The sequence below is a fragment of the Mesocricetus auratus genome, unplaced genomic scaffold, assembly GCF_017639785.1.
Source record: "Mesocricetus auratus isolate SY011 unplaced genomic scaffold, BCM_Maur_2.0 Super-Scaffold_100014, whole genome shotgun sequence".
Taxonomy (NCBI): Eukaryota; Metazoa; Chordata; class Mammalia; order Rodentia; family Cricetidae; genus Mesocricetus; species Mesocricetus auratus.
The window spans coordinates 36,955,464-36,974,001 of record NW_024429197.1 but is presented as its reverse complement, the minus strand read 5'-3'; the positions used below and the strand labels follow the sequence as shown (position 1 = coordinate 36,974,001).

The following is an 18,538-nucleotide window of genomic DNA, read 5'->3' as shown; positions in this document are numbered from 1 at the left end:
TTAACCTACACACTTATGAACATCTGATCTTTGACAAAGAAGCTAAAAATATACAATGGAATAAAGAAAGCATCTTCAACAAATGGTCCTGGCATAACTGGAGGCTGGCATGTAGAAGAATGCAGATCAGTCCATGTTTATCGACATGCACAAAACTTAAGTCCAAATGGATCAAGGACCTCAACATAAATCCAGCCACACTGAACCTCTTAGAAGAGTAAATGGGTGGTACCCTTGAACGAATTGGTACAGGAGACAGCTTCCTGAACATAACACCACTAGCACAGACAGTGAGATCAACAATTAATAAATGGGACCTACTGAAACTGAGAAGCTTCTGTTAGTCAAAGGACACAGTCAGCAAGACAAAAAGGCAGCCCACAGAATGGTAAAAAATATTCACTAATCCCACATCTGACAGAGGGTTGATCTCCAAAATTTAAAAGAACTGAAGAAGCAAGTCTCCAAAACACTAAAGGATCCAATTAAAAAGTGGGCTGCGGAACTAAATAGAGAGTTTTCAGTAGAGGATTCTAAAATGGCTGAGAGGCACTTGAGAAAGTGCTCAACATCCTTAGCCATCCAGGAAATGCAAATCAAAAAACTCTGAGATACCATCTCACCTCTGTCAGAATGGCTAAAATCAAAAACACCAATGACAATTTGTGCTGGAGAGGATGTGGTGAAAGGGGAACACTGCTCCATTGCTGGTGGGTGTGCAAACTGGTTCAACCACTTTGGAAATCAGTATGGAGATTCCTCAGTAAAATGGGAATAAACATATCACAAGACCCAGCAACTCCACACTTAGGCATATATCCAAGAGATGCCCATTCATACAACAAGGATGTCTGCTACACTATGTTCATAGCAGCATTATTTGTAATAGCCAGAACTTGGAAGCAACCTAGATGTCCCTCAACTGAAGAGTGGATAGAGAAAATGTGGTACATTTACACAATGGAGTACTATTCAGCAGAAAAATACAATGGAATCCTGAGATTTGCAAGCAAATGGATGCTACTAGAAGAAACCATCCTGAGTGAGGTAACACAGTCACAAAAAGTGAAACATGGCATGTACTCTATCATATATGGATTTTAGACATAGATCTGGGGAGTGCCAGCCTACAATCCCATGGCCAGAGAGTCTGGGAAACAGAAATTTCATTGAGTGGCTGATGGAAGAAGAGGCAGACTCCTTCGGTTAAGTACTGAGCTGAACTCAAGTAATAGAGAGGGAGGACTGATGACCAAAGGGATTAAGACTGGGCTGGTTTAACCCCCAGAAACAGCTGACCTGACAAAGGTTAACTCTTGAATCCCAGGCATCAGCCTGGGAATCCAGCATGGGACTGATCAAGACTCCCTGAATGGGGGTGTCAGTTAGGAGGCCTAGGTAATCTATTGAGCCTTGGGCAGTAGATCAGTACTTATCCCGAGTATACACACACACGGACTTTGGACTCCCATCCAACAATGTGAGGTGCACTCTCACCCTGAACTCTTGGGGAAGGGTCTAGACCCAGCCCTGGAAGAAATGACAGACTATGGACACCCCCATGGAGGGCCTCACCCTTCCTGGGGAAATGAGGGGATAATAGGGGTCTGGGGGGCGGCCATGAGAGGAGGGGAGAGAAAGGGAGAGGGAACTAGAACTGACTTGTGAAGCAACCTTGTTTCTTATCTAAATTTAAACTGAAAAATAAATTGAAAAAAGAAAAAAAAAGAAATGTATGGAGGTTCACAGAATTTATTGTTCCTTCAGTGCTCAAGGGAATTGTCAATCACAGGCTAGGAGCCTACAGTGACTATGAGGAATCTTCTTGCTCTTGTAAAATGTTTCTTATTTTAGCTATGAAGCTGGAGTCCCACAACACACCTTAGTTACAGCATATAGAATACATCCGGTATCCATGCAGTGATGGTCCGAACCCTTTTTTTTTTAATTTTATTTTCCAGTTTAAATTTAGATAAGAATCAAGGTTGCTTCACAAGTCAGTTCCAGGTCCCTCTCCCATTCCCTCCCTTCCTCCCGTGCCCTCCTACCCCCCCCATTATCCCCTCATTCCTCCAGGGAGGGTGAGGCCCTCCATGGGGGTGTCCATAGTGTGTCATTTCATATAGGGCAGGGCCTAGACCCTTTCTCAAGAGTTCAGGGTGAGAGTGCACCTCACATTGTTCTATTGGAGTCCAAAGTCCGTGTGTATACTTGGGATGGGTACTGATCTGCTGCCCAAGGCTCAATAGAATCCCTAGGCCTCTTCACTGACACCCAGATTCAGGGGGTCTTGATCAGTCCCATGCTGGCTTCCCAGGCTAATGCCTGGGATTCAAGAGTTAACCTTTGTCTGGTCAGCTGTTTCTGGGGGTTAGACCAGCCCAGTCTTAATCCCTTTGGTCATCAGTCCTCCCTCTCTGTTACTGGCTTTCTTGAGTTCAGCTCAGTACTTAACCAAGGGAGTCTGCCTCTTCTTCGATCAGCCACTAAATAAAGTTTCTGTTTCCCAGACTCTCTGGCCATAGGATTGTAGGCTGGCACTCCCCAGATCTATGTCTAAATAGATCCGAACCCTTTTAAGGTCACTTCATCCACAGAAATACAGAGGGAGACACTGCAGCCAGGTTGTTCCTGCATGAGACTTACTTGGCAAAGTGAGTCTCCATCTACTGCCAGTGTTCTTCAAGATATGGAGCCTTCAAACTGTTCTGGATGCAGAACTCCGAGGAAACTGCAACAGAGGCATTTTGTGTTGCTGGATCACCTGGGCCATTTGTTTCCATTGGTGTCTGGTCATCCTCGTTCTAAAAACATAAACTTTTAAAGGAAACATATGTGTATCAGTACAAGTATAAACCATGTATTGTACACAAGTTAGCCAAAGATGATTTTTTTTGGTTTTTTGAGGCATATTTCTCTGTGGCTTTGGAGGCTGTCCTGGAAGCTAAAGATGTTTTTTTTGTTTATGTTTGAGCAGATAAAATATACATTATGTATTTTGTAGTTTTTTATTTTTTAGGTTTATTTATATCTGTAGTGGGGAATCCTTAACTATCTACAGACAAAACTTGGTAGTCAAGCTCAAAGCAGGAGGGAAGACATCCATGGCACTGCCTGATGCCGTTTGGCTCAGGCATGGTTTGTGGACCCACAGACCAGGCTGGAACCTGATTGCCTAGATTGGTAGGGAGACGTCCTTGGATGAATGCCATTTGGCTCTGGTATGTGGTAGGTGCCTTTTGGCTCATTTGTGTGGTACCCACCCTGAAGACAGGCTGGATGCTCAAGTCCCAGGCTGGTGGAAAGATATCCATGGCCCACTCAATTTCATTCAACTATGGAGGATGGAACCCACACATGGACCACCTGAGTCATCAAGTCATTGACATGTGGGAAGACATCCACTGCCCATCCTGATATCATTTGAGTAAGCTGTATGCAGGCTACCAACAGTACAGACTGGGTCCTCAAGTGTAGGGCTGTGGGGAATACATCCATGGGCGCTGACAATAACATTCTGCTCAGGTGGGTGGAAGCCAACCACCGGCCAGACAGTGTCCTCAAAGCCTGAGCTGGAGGAAAGGTGTTGATGTCAGAGGCAGATGGGAGAGCTGTTTCCATTATCAGTCATGTGACAGCATGGGCAAGAGAGAGATTTCCCTATCTGCCCCCATCAAGGCCCGAGGCCCTGAAATCATAATAGTGGGACAGCTGTCTCTGCCTCTCTCTAGTTGCAGCATTGAGGAGACTGGCCCCTATACAATGCCTGGGCAACACAGTAGAGCTGATCCTGAAGCTCTAGAAATGCCCCTTAGGATGTGAAAGCCAGAGAACTGGCCCTGCCCCTTGCTCATCCCTGCAAGAGGTGAACTAGCTAGAGCAATGTAGGAGAGCTCACCCTGGTGATAAAGGCAGGTGAGAGCTTGCAGGATGACAAACCCTGCAACTGCCCAGGCCTAGAACCAGGGTTATGTGCTGGCCCATCCTCCATCCATCCCATCTATGATCTGCTGAGCACATGTGTGTTAGCATAGGGCTCCAGCACCTCCACAAGCAAATGGACATTCAGGAAGAGTTCTATTGAGGGCCCAACATCTACAGTGTAGTTTGGCCTACAACCAAACCAATGATTCTTTCATGAATGCCTGCATGTAAAGATGCATGGATACAGGGGTTTACTGTGTGTCTCAGTGTGTCACACTGCAGCTTGCATGACAAGATTTTCCCTTTATCCCAGTTTTTCTTTTTCTTTTTATCATAAATTTCATTTAGCTTTATTTTGGGGGTTTACAGGGGTAGGAGACAGTTTCCAGGGGTTGGGAGGTGGGTGGGATCTGGATGCATCAAGACAAAAAACATAAATTAAAAAAGAAAGTTGCTTGGTGGTGGTGTCTAAAGCCTTTAATTCCAGCACTCAGGAGGCAGAGGCAGGTAGAGATCTGTGAGTTCAAGGACTGCCTCGTCTACAGAATGAGTTCCAAGACAGCCAAGGCTACACAGAGAAAGCCTGACTTGAAAATTAAAAATAAAATAAATTTTAAAAAGAGAAAGGAAATTATAGGATTTCAATGTACTCTCCTTCTAGAGTCACTGAACGTATCAGAAAATCAGCAACATCACCATAGTTTCTATTCCTATGCTACATCAAGAATTGTAGCAAAGGGCATGATTATGAGGCTACAAGACTTCTCAATGATCCAGTTGAAGGGTTTAGGTTTTAAACTTAGACAAAGACAGTGGCTCATTCTTGCAAGGAGAATGGCATTTATTTAAACAAGAGTGGAGCATTAAATACCAGTATCAGGCATGGTGGAAAATTACCAATGTCAGGAGCTCACATTCCCAGGGCTCCTTGGCAAAGGATGGGAGCATAACAGGAATTAGCATTTAGGCTTAACTGGAAGGAAGGGACAAGAGGTGTTTTGCTAGAAGCTCCAGGTCACAAGCTGGTCAGCAGACCCCAGGGGGGAAGGGTGCAACAAAGACTAGAAGATAACAAAGAGCAGGGTGATGATGGCAAACACTTTTAATCCCAACACTAGGGAGGCAGAGGCAGATTGGGTCTCTGTGAGCTTGAGCCCACCCTGTTCTACAGAGTGTATTCTGGGACAGCCAGGACTACAGAGAAATCCTGTCTCAAAAATAATCACACAAGATATGCTGAGTCTGATTGTCAGGGTAAGGGAATTATCTTATCATTAGAGTTCATTTTTCTGGATTCTGTTTTCTTATATCAATTTAGTATTCATCCTTAACTTTTTCCAAGACAGGGTTTCTCTGTGTATCCCTGGTTATGTTGGATCTCATTCTTTAGACCAGTCTGACCTCTACCTGAGAGATCCCACTTGCCTATGACTCCTGAGTGCTAGGATTAAAGGTTTGTGCTATGTCTGCCTGTCTGGTTATTCATATCCTTTAATAGTTGATCCTTTTATCATGCTGCTTAATTTATTAGTACAAGATAACTTTTCACAATAATCCAGGGGCAAGAATGAGGGTGTGATTCCTTAGAAGTGTGATGTGCAATGTGCCTCAGACTCTACACTGCATCCTCAGGCTTCTCAAATAAACGGTATTAGTAATATAATTTTTATGAAATAAACACACAATCAGACTGTATGTAGTGAATATACCCTCACAAATGAATATAATGTGTATAGAGTTGGATAAGATAGTAAAAGGAAGCACTGTGTGGTCACCCTCGCCATCCCCGAGGTCATAAGTCCCTGTCTTCTCATTCTGTCAATCTCAGATCCCTACTTTTCTCACCAGTTATAAAACTGACCAAGAAGAGTCCAAGATTAGGAACCTGGAGAGATGTCTCAGTGGTTAAGAATACTAGCTGATCTTCCAGAGATGCTAAGTTCAATATCCAACAACCACACATTGTTGTACAACCATCTGTAATGATATCTGGTAACCTCTTCTGACCCACAGGGATCCATGCAGACAGAACTCTGTATACATAATAAATAAATAAATCTTTAAAAATTCATTTACAAAATCCAAGATTAGCTTCAGGGTTGAAAATGACCTAGAATGCAAGATTGATTTACTTGGGGAACTTCCTGTATGCCAGCAAGTGGTGAATACCTATGGTTCCCTGAACTAGGAAGGGAAGGCAAGAGAATTTTAGAGAGGTGAAAACTAAGCCTGGGTAACACCTATAACTTGGTCTCCTTAAAAAGTGAAGCTAAATTGGAGCTGTGAAACTGGGTGCTTACCTGACATGCTCTAGGCTCTGGGTTCTCTCCACCAAATGTTTGAAAATCAATCCAAATGAGAGTGGGGAATCACAGCATTCCAGCCAAGGATAAGCAGATCTCTGTGAGTTGAAGGACAGACTGGTCAACTTATTGAGGTCCAGGCCTTCTAAGACTATATAGAACCAACCTAAAAATGAAAAAAATAATGGAAAGGAAATGGAGGAAGGTAGAATGGATGGGATGGATGATGGATGGATGGATGGATGGAAGGATGGAAAGAAAGAAAGAAAGAAAGAGAAAGATGTAAAGACAGAAAAAGAGAAAGAGAGAAAGTAAGAAAGAAAAAGAAGAGAAATCCATATTGGTCATGGATGCTGGAATTTTTGTAATCCCGGTAACGCTTCAGAACTGAACCAGGAGAATGTGGGCCAGCTCCTCTGTTCCTAATGGAGCTGGAACTGAAGTGTAAAGTGGCACCAGCCAGTATATAACTCATTCTGTATGAAAGGATGCTTAGAGCCTAGAGAGCTGTGGACCAAATTTGCACACTGTAAATATGCATCACTCTCATTGTTAAGAAAAACCCAATTGACTGATGGCTAGGCAGGATTTTGGGGGAAGAGAGAATGCTGGTAAAAAGAAGGGCAGAGTCAATTGAGTTGCCCAGAAGAGAGAAAGGAGGCAGGACATGAAAGGGAGGCAAAACCCACAAACCTTGGAGCAACACATAGATTTATAGAAATGGGTTGATTTAAGTTGTAAGAGTTAGCTGGGTGTTAGGGGTGCACGTCTTTATTCCCAGCACTCAGGAGGCAGAGGCAGGTGGATCTCTGTAAATTCAATGCCAGCCTGTTATACATAGTGAGCTCCAGGATAGGCTACAAAGCAATACAGAGAAATCCAGGCTTGATAAACTAAAAAAAAATGTTGCAGGAGTTAGTTAGTATGCTGAAAAGATGGCTCAGCAGTTAAGACCATTGAGTCCTCACCCAGATTGTCTGGGTTCAATTCTCAGAACCTACATGGAAGCTAACAACTGTATGTTCTTCAAAGATATGACACCCTAACAGTGACATACATTCAGGCAAAACATGGATGTATATAAAGTAAGGCTGAAAATTATATTAAGAAAAGTTAGTTAGTAAGAAGTCTGAGCTATTGGCTGAACATTTATAATGTGGTACAGGGAGGCCTTTCTGTGGGCTTGAGCTGTTAGTGGGAGATCCCACAGCAAACTGCATGGTGGGTTTGGGGTTTTGCTCATCCAGACAGAAAGGGTTACAAATGCTCAGTAAAGACAAACAAAACAAAAACAAAAACAAAAAAACCCTCTAAACAGGCTACAGTGTGATTAAAAATGTACAAAGACTTGGGAGAGCAAGGAAGGATACAAACAGTAATAAAAATATGTCTAGTTTTAATATAACTAAGACCCCAGAGAAGCTAGACCCCTCTTCCAGAAACAGATGGAAGCAGATGTGGAGTTCTGTAATGAGTCATAGGCCCCACCTCCCAGAGTACAATCAAAGTGAGTGAGATCAGCAGCAATGTGAACAAAGAGTCAAAACCATGATGCAGGAACCCAAGCATCAGCTGGCCTGCACTAGTAAAACATGACTGACTCTGCACTGTCAACTGGGGAACCTTCATGGGACTGAACTGGGACCCCTGAATACAGGTGGCATTGGTGAGGCTTGGGAAGTATATGAGGGCTCTGGCAATGGGACTAAGATCTAACTATAATACATAAACTGACTGAGTTTTCTCTTCTCTATGGAGAGATTCCTTGCTCAGCCTAGATAAGGCAGGGGGCGGCATCTTGGTCCTGCCTCACAAGGTGATGGACAAAGTTAGTTGACATCCTAGAGGAGGCCTTATCCTCTCCGAGGAGCAGATGGGATGTGGGATGGGGAAAAGAGGGGAGAGAGGGAGGAGAAGAGGGAGGCGGAACTGGGATGAAAATATTAAAAATTCATTAATATAAACTTAAAAAATACTAAAGTCTTTAGAAAGGGGATAAAGTAATATAAAAGAAAAAGACACATAAAGATGGGAAATACACACAGAACCTGGATCCTATATGTTATTTTGTTGTCTTTAAAATTTTTGACAGCTAATGAATGAACAATAACTGCTAAGACTTATTGGCTTAGGGAAACTGCTAAATTTAACCAACCATATATATTTTAAAACATCTTGACTTCAAAGTGGAAGTTAAAAGATGTGTTGCTTTGGGAGACAAGTTATACTTTTGCATCCACAGGAAATGAGAGAGTGTGGATTCATTCTAGGAAATCAGATTTGATCCAGGCAAACCCCTGATAATCCTGACTACAGATATAAAAAAAACTAAAAAATTTACAAAACATAAAACAAAACAATCATTTTGTCTAACTTATGTACAATACACAGTGTATACTTGTACTAATACAGATATGTATGTTGCCTTTAAATGTTTCTATATTTTCAGAGCAAGGAGGACCAGACACCAATGAATATAAATGGCCCAGGTGATCTAGCATCTCAAAATGCCTCTGTTGCAGTTTCCTCTGAGTTCTGCATCCAGAACAGCTTCAAGGAGGCTGGCTGAGAAGGTCCAGCCTCCAAACAAGATGTAATTATTATCTTGAATTTTATCAGGGTTCCCCAAACTCAACAATACCCACCAAAAACAGGGAATAGTCTAGTAAATGATGTACAAATTCCCAAAAGATTGGTTATGAATGTTTATTATCATTTAAGAGTTGTTGGTTACAAATTGTTATTGCTCTTAGTTAAAAGAAAAGACTATACAAAGAGTCAAATTCAAAGATCTCTTCCAAAAGGATAAAATGGGTGGAGGCATTGAAATAAATGTGAGCCTGGTCTTCAAAAGCTAGTTCCAGGACAGCCTCCAAAATCACAGAGAAACCCTGTCTTGAACCCCTCCCCCCAAAAATGAAATGAAAGGTAAAGGTTATATTATTGAATGTACTTAAATCTGTAAGTTCCCTGAAAGTCATGATCTCTGGGTTTCTGACCTGAGACCAGATTTTGTCTTTTTTTGGCAGGGACTGGGGGGAAGCTTTTCTGGGCACTGAGAAATGAAATCTGAGAGAGTGATTTCTCATCAAGAGGACATAGAACAATGAGTTGTGTGTTGAGAGTGAGATATGATGTAAGGCGTCCAGATTGGAGGGGTCAAAGTAGATATGGAAAATAGTGGTTCCATGTCAAGGGAGCAGGAAAATGCACCTTTTACTGGGTGTTGCCATTTAGACTTCCATTTTACCTGTAGGATGGGACAGAGTTCATGTTCCCAAACCTTTGGGATCCTGGAAACCTTTTAATTCCTGACCAAGTTCTTCCTTAAACAATAGAAACAGTCTGCTATACCCCTTAGTTCTCTGAGATAATATGGCTGTGCCTAACAACAAAAAGAATGAATTAACTGGTAGAACATTTTGTGTCAGCTGTCTGTTGCTGTGAGATATTTGGTGACACTGTGAAACTCTGAGACTGTATTAAGAAAAGTAACCTTATATCAGGGGGCAGAGCCAGGAACTACTACACCAGAATTAGTCACAGAGAAGCTAGGAATGTGGATGAAGAGACTCACAGGAAGGAGTAGGGAGGGACTTAAAGATTCAAGGTCTTTTGAGTTTGGGATGGGTGGGTTGATACTTCTCTTGCTGGTTCTTTGGCCCAAACACCGAGGTCAGTTGCTTGCCTCTCAGCTTCTTTGATCTAGCATGCTTTCACCCAACTCCTGGCTCCTGAATCTTTACTGGTAAACAGAAAGATAGTCTGATGGTATTGAAATTATCAGTAGAATTTGGTGCAGCCCAAATCCCACAGAAAAAGAACAGGTGACAATGATAGAGTACCTGGGGAAAACCCATAATCCCTGAGTACTGATTGGTGAAAAATGTAACTGTAACTTGGCAACAAATGGTTGTGGGTTTTGTGTTTATGAACCCCATTTATGCAACTTTTGGGGGCTAGCAGGAGAAAGAAGGCTCCTGTCCTTGTCCTGCAGCCCAGATGGATCAATGAGCCCTCTTGTATGGTCCCCCTCTTATATGGTGACTTATTAAAGACTTTGGAACCCATAAACATTATCTCGTTCCTTCCTAGTGGTTCAAGACAGACATGGAAAACATGGATATAGGATCCTTAAGATTCAAATAAAATTCTGATCTTCTAAGAGTCTTCTGGCTCAACAGTTTTAGGAAACACTTTTCCCTGGGCTCCGGAGAAGCTTCATCCTCACTTGCTGAGGTCTGTCTTGGACATTAACCTGCTCACCAGTGTTAAGATGTTGTGATCTTGTGTCTGTGGAGAATGAGAAGATATTGTGCTTGCTGATTAAGGGAGATGGGTGCCACAAACTCATGATCTCAAAATACATTAGAACCAGTATATGTGGCTGGAGTCCAATCAGTATAATATGTAACCTACATGTAGAATAACTCCAGTTATAACCCCACCATGACAGGAACAACAGGTTCCTGATGTCCTAGGTGGCCCTCACCATGACAAAAAGCTGGTTTTTCTCTTTTGCCTTGTTGTTGTCTTTGAGACACAGTGACACTAAGTAGCCCTGGTTAGCCTGAACCTTGCTGTCCTCAGACTCACAGAAATTCTCCTACTTCCAAAATCCTGGAATCAAAGGAGGACAGCACCAGCTATACTAGGCTTTCTGGGGGTTTGTTTTGTTTGCAGGTAGAATCTTGCTCTCTAGCCCAGATTGGCCATTACTATTTAGATTAAATTTAGTCAAATATGCAATCCTTCTATCTCAGTCTCTCTAGAATGAGTTAATATAAATTAAGACAGCCTTCTTTGCTGGGTGTGGTGGTGCATAGCTTTAATTCCAGCACTTGGGGGGAAAGGCAGAGGGATCTCTGTGAGTTCAAGGACACTCTGGTCTACATAGTGAATGAGTTTTAGCACAGCCAGTGATACTTAGAAAGACACTGTCTCAAAACAAAAAGCCAGAGGGTGACACATGCCTTTAATGCCAGCGCTCCAGAGGAAGAGGCAGCCAGATTGGATCTCTGAGTTGAGGTCATCCTTCTCTACAGAGTGAGTTCCAGGACAACCAGTACTACATAGAGAAATGGAGTATCAGAAAAACAAAACAAGAAACAACAATAAAAAAGAGAAATAAAGAAAAAAGGAAATAGAGAAAGAAAGGAAGGAAGGAAGGCAGGCAGGTAGACAGACAGACAGACAGAAAAGAGGAAAAAATAATACAGTCATTGTTCATTTATTTTTTGAGACTCTATCCTGTAGCTCTGGCTTCTCAGGATATGGTGACTATGGAGAGCAGGCTGGCTGCCCCTGAGACACAGAGACCTTTCTGCCTTTGCCTCTGGAATACTGGGAATACTTGCACTTTTAAGTCACCCTACTTTCCTTTTTGTTTCTTTTCCTTTATTGGGGGCAGGATTTCAACACCCAGCTTTGGTCTCCTGGAACTCACTATGTAGACCTTGCCTCCAACCTTGCTTTCCTTTTCCCTTTTGCAGTTTCATTTTCACCTATGATATATCATAGTCCAGGTGAGTGTGCTCAAGATGGCCTAGCTCTCTAGGTATTTAAATTTTTGTTGTTGACAGGGTGTGGTTGCACATGGCTTTAATCCCAGCCCTTGGCAGACAGAGTCAGATGGATCTCTGAGTTGGAGGCCAGCCTGGTCTATGCAGCAAGTTTCAGGATAGCCAGGATTGTTATAGAGTAAAATCCTGTCTTATAAAACAAAATAAACAAACAAAAATATTTGCTGGTGGTTATGGTGCATGCCTTTGCTAGCAGTACTGAGGAGGCAGGACAAAGGAGATCTCTCTGGGTTAGAGGCCAGGCTGGTCTACAGAGCAAGTTCCAGGACAGGTTCCAAAGCTACAGAGAAACACTGTCTTGGAAAAACCAGAAAAAATAGTCTTGGTTTTTGATTGTTTCCTCCTGTTGCTTTTGTTTTTCTAGATAAGGTTTCTCTGTGTAGCTCTGGATATCCTAGAACTCTCTCTGTAGACCAGGCTGACCTCCAATTTAGAGATGCCTCTGGCTCTGCATCCTAGAGCTGGAATTAAAGGTGTGTCCCCCCATTCTGCCTCGCCTCACTTTACAACAAGTGTCCACCTCTAGCACTGGATGACTGGCACTGACAGCCTAGACCAGTCTCTTTTATTTTATTGACACAAGGTTTCCCTGTGTAGCTTTTGGAGCCTGTCCTGGATCTATCTCTGTGAACTGACAAGTAATCCACCTGCCTCTGCCTCCCATGTGATGACATTAAAGACATGGGCCACTACCACCCAGCACAGACCAGGCTCATCTTTACCTCACAGGGACCCCCCTGCCTCTAGGGGACTGGGATTAAAGATGTATGCCATTCTGTCCAGCAACTTCTGTCTTTTGAGGCAGGGTCTTTGTAAAAGATAAGGTTTGTTATGAGGTTACTATGTACAGGCCCTGAATTTATCACTCTCCTATTTCAACCTCCTGAGTAGCTGGGATTGTAAACTTGTAACATGTCCGTGGGTCTTAGATGATTCTGTTATAGATGAGAGGATCAGGGTGCTGGCTGGTTTCTAGACCACCATGAGTGAAAAATACATAGTGAAAAGTCAAAAGCTATAGATGGTCATCACCATGGAGTCATTGACAGCATCCCTCCCCCTGTTGGTTGGTCTCCCCTGCCCTGTGTGCCACAATTCCCACCTTCAGAGGCTTCCAGCCTTGGACATCCTAACCCACGCTTCTACAGACAAAATTGCTCTCTAGTTTTGGGTCCCAGCATCAACTATATTATGAGAGCCTGTACCAAAAAATACCTGTAAATAACCTGGGCTTTGAGGCTGTCTCCTGTAACACCAGCGTTGGTGAGACAGAGACAGAGGACATGCTATATGTTCCTGCCTATCATAGGCTTCTTAGAACATTCTAGTTCAACCTGGGGTACATAAAGTTCCTGACTCAAAATAGAAGTTTCATGAAGCAGAAAAGAAGGAAACGCTTCTGCAGGGAGTTCATGAATGGGTTCTTGTCTCTCTCTCTGTAACCTCTGATTAGTGGGTCCTGAGGGTTATCAATTAAGCCAATCTCTACACACCTATTCCTGATTAGTATTAAATGAGTGGAATGTCAAGCAATATGATGACTTGGCAGCCTGTGATTGGTGCAGAAGGCTGTAAACGGGAGAAGTGAAGGATGGGTGAGTAAAAGCCTCAGAGGAGCCAAAGAAGACACTTGGGATCTTAGAATCACCTGTTGACCCTGCTGGGACTAGGAGACCTGTCACCAGTGCCTGCATCTGGTAAGTTCCTCACCCATTTGAGGACACCCAATCCATCTCATTCAATCCAGTCACTCCCCACTAGGAACATTAAACTGTGGGTGACACAGATTTCTCATTTTTATCTCTCTCCTGATGAGCAGATTGGAGGCTGGTTTTTCGTTCCAAGGGCAGGTTTGTCTTCATCTCAAGTGTTGTTTATTGGTGAATTCATGGTTTGATGTTTTGAAACAGGGTTTCCTGAAGACCAGACTAACCTAGAATCTGTATTTAGCTGAGAGGGCTTTGACCCAGAGATCCATCCTCCTGCCTCCATCTCCTGAGTGCTGGCATGTGAGGTGTGAGTCAAAGTGGCTTGTCTATCAGGTGCTGATAACAGCAGAGTCAGGCCCTCAGTGAGCTGTGTAAGCACACATTCCCTGGCTGCATCTCTAGCTGCCTTTAGAAGATTTCTTTCTCTTTGTTTGGGGGGTGGTGGTGTTTGAGACAGGGTTTCTCTGTGTAGCTTTGGAGCTTGTCCTGCAACTAGCTCTTGTAGGCCAGGCTGGTCTCAAACTCACAGAGACCTGCCTGCCTATGTCTCCAGAGTGCTAGGATTAAATAAAGGTTGGGCCACCACTGCCTGGCAAATATTCATTTCTTTAAGATGCCAAGTGAGCATGGCTTTATTAATGGACAATCATGAGAACAGCATAATGGGAGGAGTTCAAAGGGAGCAACACCCTAAAAACTTTGTTTTTGAAGGGGTCTCATTGTGTAGCCCTGGCTGTCCTGGACACTTGGATTAGGCTGGTATTGAACTGACAGAAATCCTCTTAGGTCTTCACTGCCAAGTCTGGGTGATCTTTGGTTTCTCTTTTTATTCCCTAATAGCTCAGGTTGATCTCAAAGTCTCTGTTTCAACCCTGCAGGCACCCCCGACCCCAGCCTGGGATTAGAGTCCTCAGTGAGTTTTGTTGTTGATCTTGGGTTTTTTTTAGACACAGGGTTTCTCTGAGTTTCCCTGACCATCCAGGACTCACTCTGTGCATCAGACTGGCTTTGAAGTCAGAGACCCACCTGTGTCTACCTGCCTGGTATTGAGATTTTCTTTGTTGATGATTTTATCATTTGTCTAAACATATCCGTTCACCACACATGTGTGTAGAAATATAAGACAGGGTCAGGTCCCTTGGAATTGGAGTTACATATTGTTACAGGTAACCCACCTAAAATAACTGCTCAGACACAGTTTGCAGTCAATTGAATGCTTTATAGGAGCCAGCTGCGAACACACTAAAGTTTTTCAGAAACTAGATGTAGCCTGAGTACCAGGTTATTGCATCTGGTATTTTACCTACTGGTTGCAGGGAGGAGGGTGGATCTTCAAAAGGATAGAGTCTAACAGAAGCTAAGCAGTGAGATGGAGGGGGTTGTAGCACAAACAGGATAAGATAAATAAGATAGGATATCCTGACATTGGCTTCCTATAATAGTGCTGGGTCTTTTTCCATCAAGGAGGTAAAATTCTATTTAATCCTGAGATGACCTCAGCAAGAATACAAGATATAGGGATCTTAGTACTGTGTTGGCTTGCACTATAGGTGTGAGTTGCCTTGTAGGTATTGGGAATTGAACCCAGTTTCTCTAGAAGAACAGCCAGGGCTCAGAGTGAATGCATTATGTTCTCAGCCCCTGGTATAAGTGAACATTTCCTTTTACATGGGCCTCAAGAACAATACTGGGAAGAGAATAGGAAAACAGACCACTAGTCTCACCTACTTTGGCAAATGAACCTGGTAGCTTAAAAGTTATGTCAGCTAGGATCTTTGATAAGCAGAACCTCACAAGACATTGTAAGAAGTCAAATTAAAAGCTATGAAGGGAGTGGCACCTCAGACTTTGGCTGAGCTGAGGTGTGAGGATCTTCAGTTCTAGGCTAGCCTGGAGTACATAGGGAGACCCTGTATGTAAATGAGATAGCAGCCTGGGGTCAGGTTACTTGCTATGAATCCCAGCACTATCAGAGTAGAGGTAGGTAAATCTTGTTAGTTAGTGGAAGACCATCCTGGTCTTCACAGCAACTTCCAGGCCAGACAATGTCTCATAGTGACAACACACAACTAAGAAACCAAAAAGAAGCCAGGCAGTAGTTGCACAAACCTTTAATCATAACAGAAGCAGATTGATCTCTGTGTGGCAGGCCTGCCTAGTCTACAGAGAGTTCTAGGACAGCCAGGGCTACATAGAGAAACCCTGTCTTGAACTGCCTGCTCCCCCCAAAGGGAAATGAAGTGCAGTTAAAGCTAACACAAAAGTTTTCTTTCTCACATGTGTCTTGCCCTACATTGGCTGCATGCAGATCTTCTTGGGGACAGCCCTCAGCTCTCCAGCTGCTTCTAACACATGTGCTTACCTTTCACCATTGCTATTTAAAAGCTTTGGTTTCAGGTCAGTTCCTGTTCCTGTGTTGGACACTGTCCTTGTCCCAAGTTAGTGTCACATTCTATTCTCCTGCATTATCCCTCCAAACACTGAGGTTTTGTTTTTGTTTGTTTGTATTTTATTTTTGAGACAGGGTTTTTCTGTGTAACATTTCTGGATGTCCTGGAACTCTCTTTGTAAACCAGGCTGTCCTAGAAGTCACTGAGATCCCCCTGCCTATCTCCCAAGTGCTGGGATTAAAGGCATGTGCCCTCCCTCCCTACCCCAGGACTCAGGTTCTTAAAAGAAATGTAACTGCATCCATTTCACAGATTGTTCCCAGCCAGGCCCCTTGAGTTGAAAAGAGAATGAGGGAGGGAGAATTTCACAGAGAACATTTCACTTTGAGGGTCTTATGGAGTAATGGTTAACCTTAAAATGATGAAGATCCATTCCCTCCAGGTTACCCACTCCCCAGTAGAGTGGGACTCAATGCATTGGGGGTTGGGATTGGGTAGAATAATGGTAAGGCACACTTCATATGGCTGATCCACAGTCTGCCATGCTGCCTGATGGAGCTGTAGCTGTGAGAGCATCAGACAGAAAGTCAAATGGCAAAACCCAGTTTCTATCATCTGGGCAGTGACTCTTGGCAGTGACTCTGACCCTGAGGAGATTTTTATAATTGGAGGAGCAAAGTCCATTCTAAACTTTGTTCTGAAAAGATGTCTTTCTGGATACTTCCATAAGATACCCTTACCTGAATCCACCAGGATGAGCTCCCAGGCTGTGCCCACTCTCCAACAGTTGGCCATTAGAGGGCTGTTGAAAGATGAAGATTTGACCCTGTCTCTTCTGGATGACCTGCCCATCGTGCTCTTCCCACCACTGTTTGAGCAGGCCTTCATCAATCGACAAACAAAGATAGTGAAGACCATGGTAATATCGTGGCCCTTCCCTTGCCTCCCTCTTGGGTCTCTGATAAACTATGTTGAAGCAGATAACTTCCAGGCTGTGCTGGATGGAATGGATTGGCTGATTAACCAGACTGTTTGGCCCAGGTGAGTGAGTCTGTGTTGGCATGGTATGAAAGGGTGGAGTTCAAAGTTAATGTAGTGCAGGGAGGTTGAGATGTAGGATCTGTAAGATTACAACTGTAAGATTACAAATGTCATCTGAAACTCCTCCATGTTTGACCCACAGGCAGTGCAGACTACGAGTGCTCAATCTGCACTACATCAAGCATGGCTTTTGGGAACGATGTGTTGGAACAGAGAATGGTTTCCCTTCACAGAAGAAGAAACCATTGGAGAAAGATTCCACAACAGAGGGAAAGAAGCAGTCATTGAAGGTGCTAGCTGAATATACCCTCATGTTCTCCACTCTCAAGGACTACAATAGTTACTTCATGCAATGGCTCAAGCTAAGAAAAGACACTGTACCATGCTATTTTTTTAACTTGGTTCCTAAAAAGTGTCAGCAGAGCAGTTGCTTCTTAAATTACACATAGATAGTTGTAAGTCATGTGGCCTGGGTGCTGGGACTTGTGCCCTCTGTAAGACCAGTCTCCTCTTAACCCTCTTCCCTCCATTACCAAAATAATCTGTGACAGTGTCTTACTAAATAACATGTGAAAACTTGGAACTCTATGTAGAAACTTCTGGCCCTGAACACATAGATTGGCCAGTTTTTTGCCTATAGAACATTGAAATTAAAGGGGTATACAACCATGATTACTAGTTGTTTTTCTTTTTGATGTTTTTGTTTTTGCCTATAATAGATGCAACAAAGTGACAATACCATTTTTACCTCTTGATATAAGTGTGAGTCATCATCTTATATCCCAGTCCTTTTGTGATACAGGGTTTATTATTCTGTTGTTCTTACATGGCTTGTACTCTTTATGGAGCTCATGCTTCCTCAAACTCAGAGATCATCCTGCCTCTCCCTTCATGGTAGCATGGTAGTGGTATTATTCTTGCTCAGTGGGATTAACAATAGACAAGCTTAATAGTGCTCCCAAGACCACAGATGACAAACCACACACACACACACACACACACACACACACACACACACACCGCCAAGACTCCAAAGTCCCTTGGCTGCTCCTTCAAGGTTATATGTCATTGCCCCAGACAGGTCCTCAAGCATTTCAGTCAGGGAACAACTGTCTATATAGCTACCATGCCTTGTACTCCTGTTCCTCACACCTGTGTCTCCCAACTGTAGGAACTGAAGGTATGAATCTCAATGCCTGCCCTTCCCTGGCATTAAACATTAGAGTCACAGTTTTCCATCCCTCGGTTCCAGTCATGGAGATATTACATCCTTGAGTTCAGGTGGAGTTCACACCCCACCTCCCCATTATTCCAGCAGACTGGGCGGTGGAGGCAGAAGGATCAGGAATTCAAGGTCATCCCAGTTAGAAGTCAGTCCTGAATGGAGGGGATCCTATTTAGGAAGATAGTTTGTTTAAAAGTGCCTTGAAAATTGTTTTAATTGGTTTGTCACTGTGTGTGCCAGGAAGAGAAGCTGGTGCTATAACTGAGTTCTGCAAGTTGTTCCACCACTGAGAGACCTCCACAGACTCTCAGCAGACCAAGAAGTTTGTGTAACAAATTGAGCTTATTGGCCACTGCAGGAACTA

At 43.3% G+C, this 18,538-nt stretch overlaps 1 protein-coding gene across 1 annotated transcript; it reads left to right on the top strand.

Moving 5' to 3' along the window:
* The first annotated feature begins 13,640 nt into the window (after window positions 1-13,640).
* LOC110341259 (PRAME family member 18-like) lies at window positions 13,641-17,621 on the top strand. The gene is made up of 4 exons (XM_021228454.1): window positions 13,641-13,659; window positions 14,466-14,561; window positions 16,662-16,949; window positions 17,092-17,621. Exons 3-4 carry the CDS (start codon window positions 16,663-16,665, stop codon window positions 17,396-17,398), a joined length of 594 nt encoding a protein of 197 aa, XP_021084113.1. The 5' UTR covers window positions 13,641-13,659; window positions 14,466-14,561; window position 16,662; the 3' UTR covers window positions 17,399-17,621.
* The last annotated feature ends 917 nt before the right edge of the window (window positions 17,622-18,538 follow it).

Bases quoted from the DNA above. Each gene is read 5' to 3' on its own strand.
- LOC110341259 (XM_021228454.1), top strand. From the start codon at position 16,663: ATGAGCTCCCAGGCTGTGCCCACTCTCCAACAGTTGGCCATTAGAGGG. The intron at 16,950-17,091 runs GTGAGTGAGTCT...TTTGACCCACAG, and splicing joins AACCAGACTGTTTGGCCCAG to GCAGTGCAGACTACGAGTGC.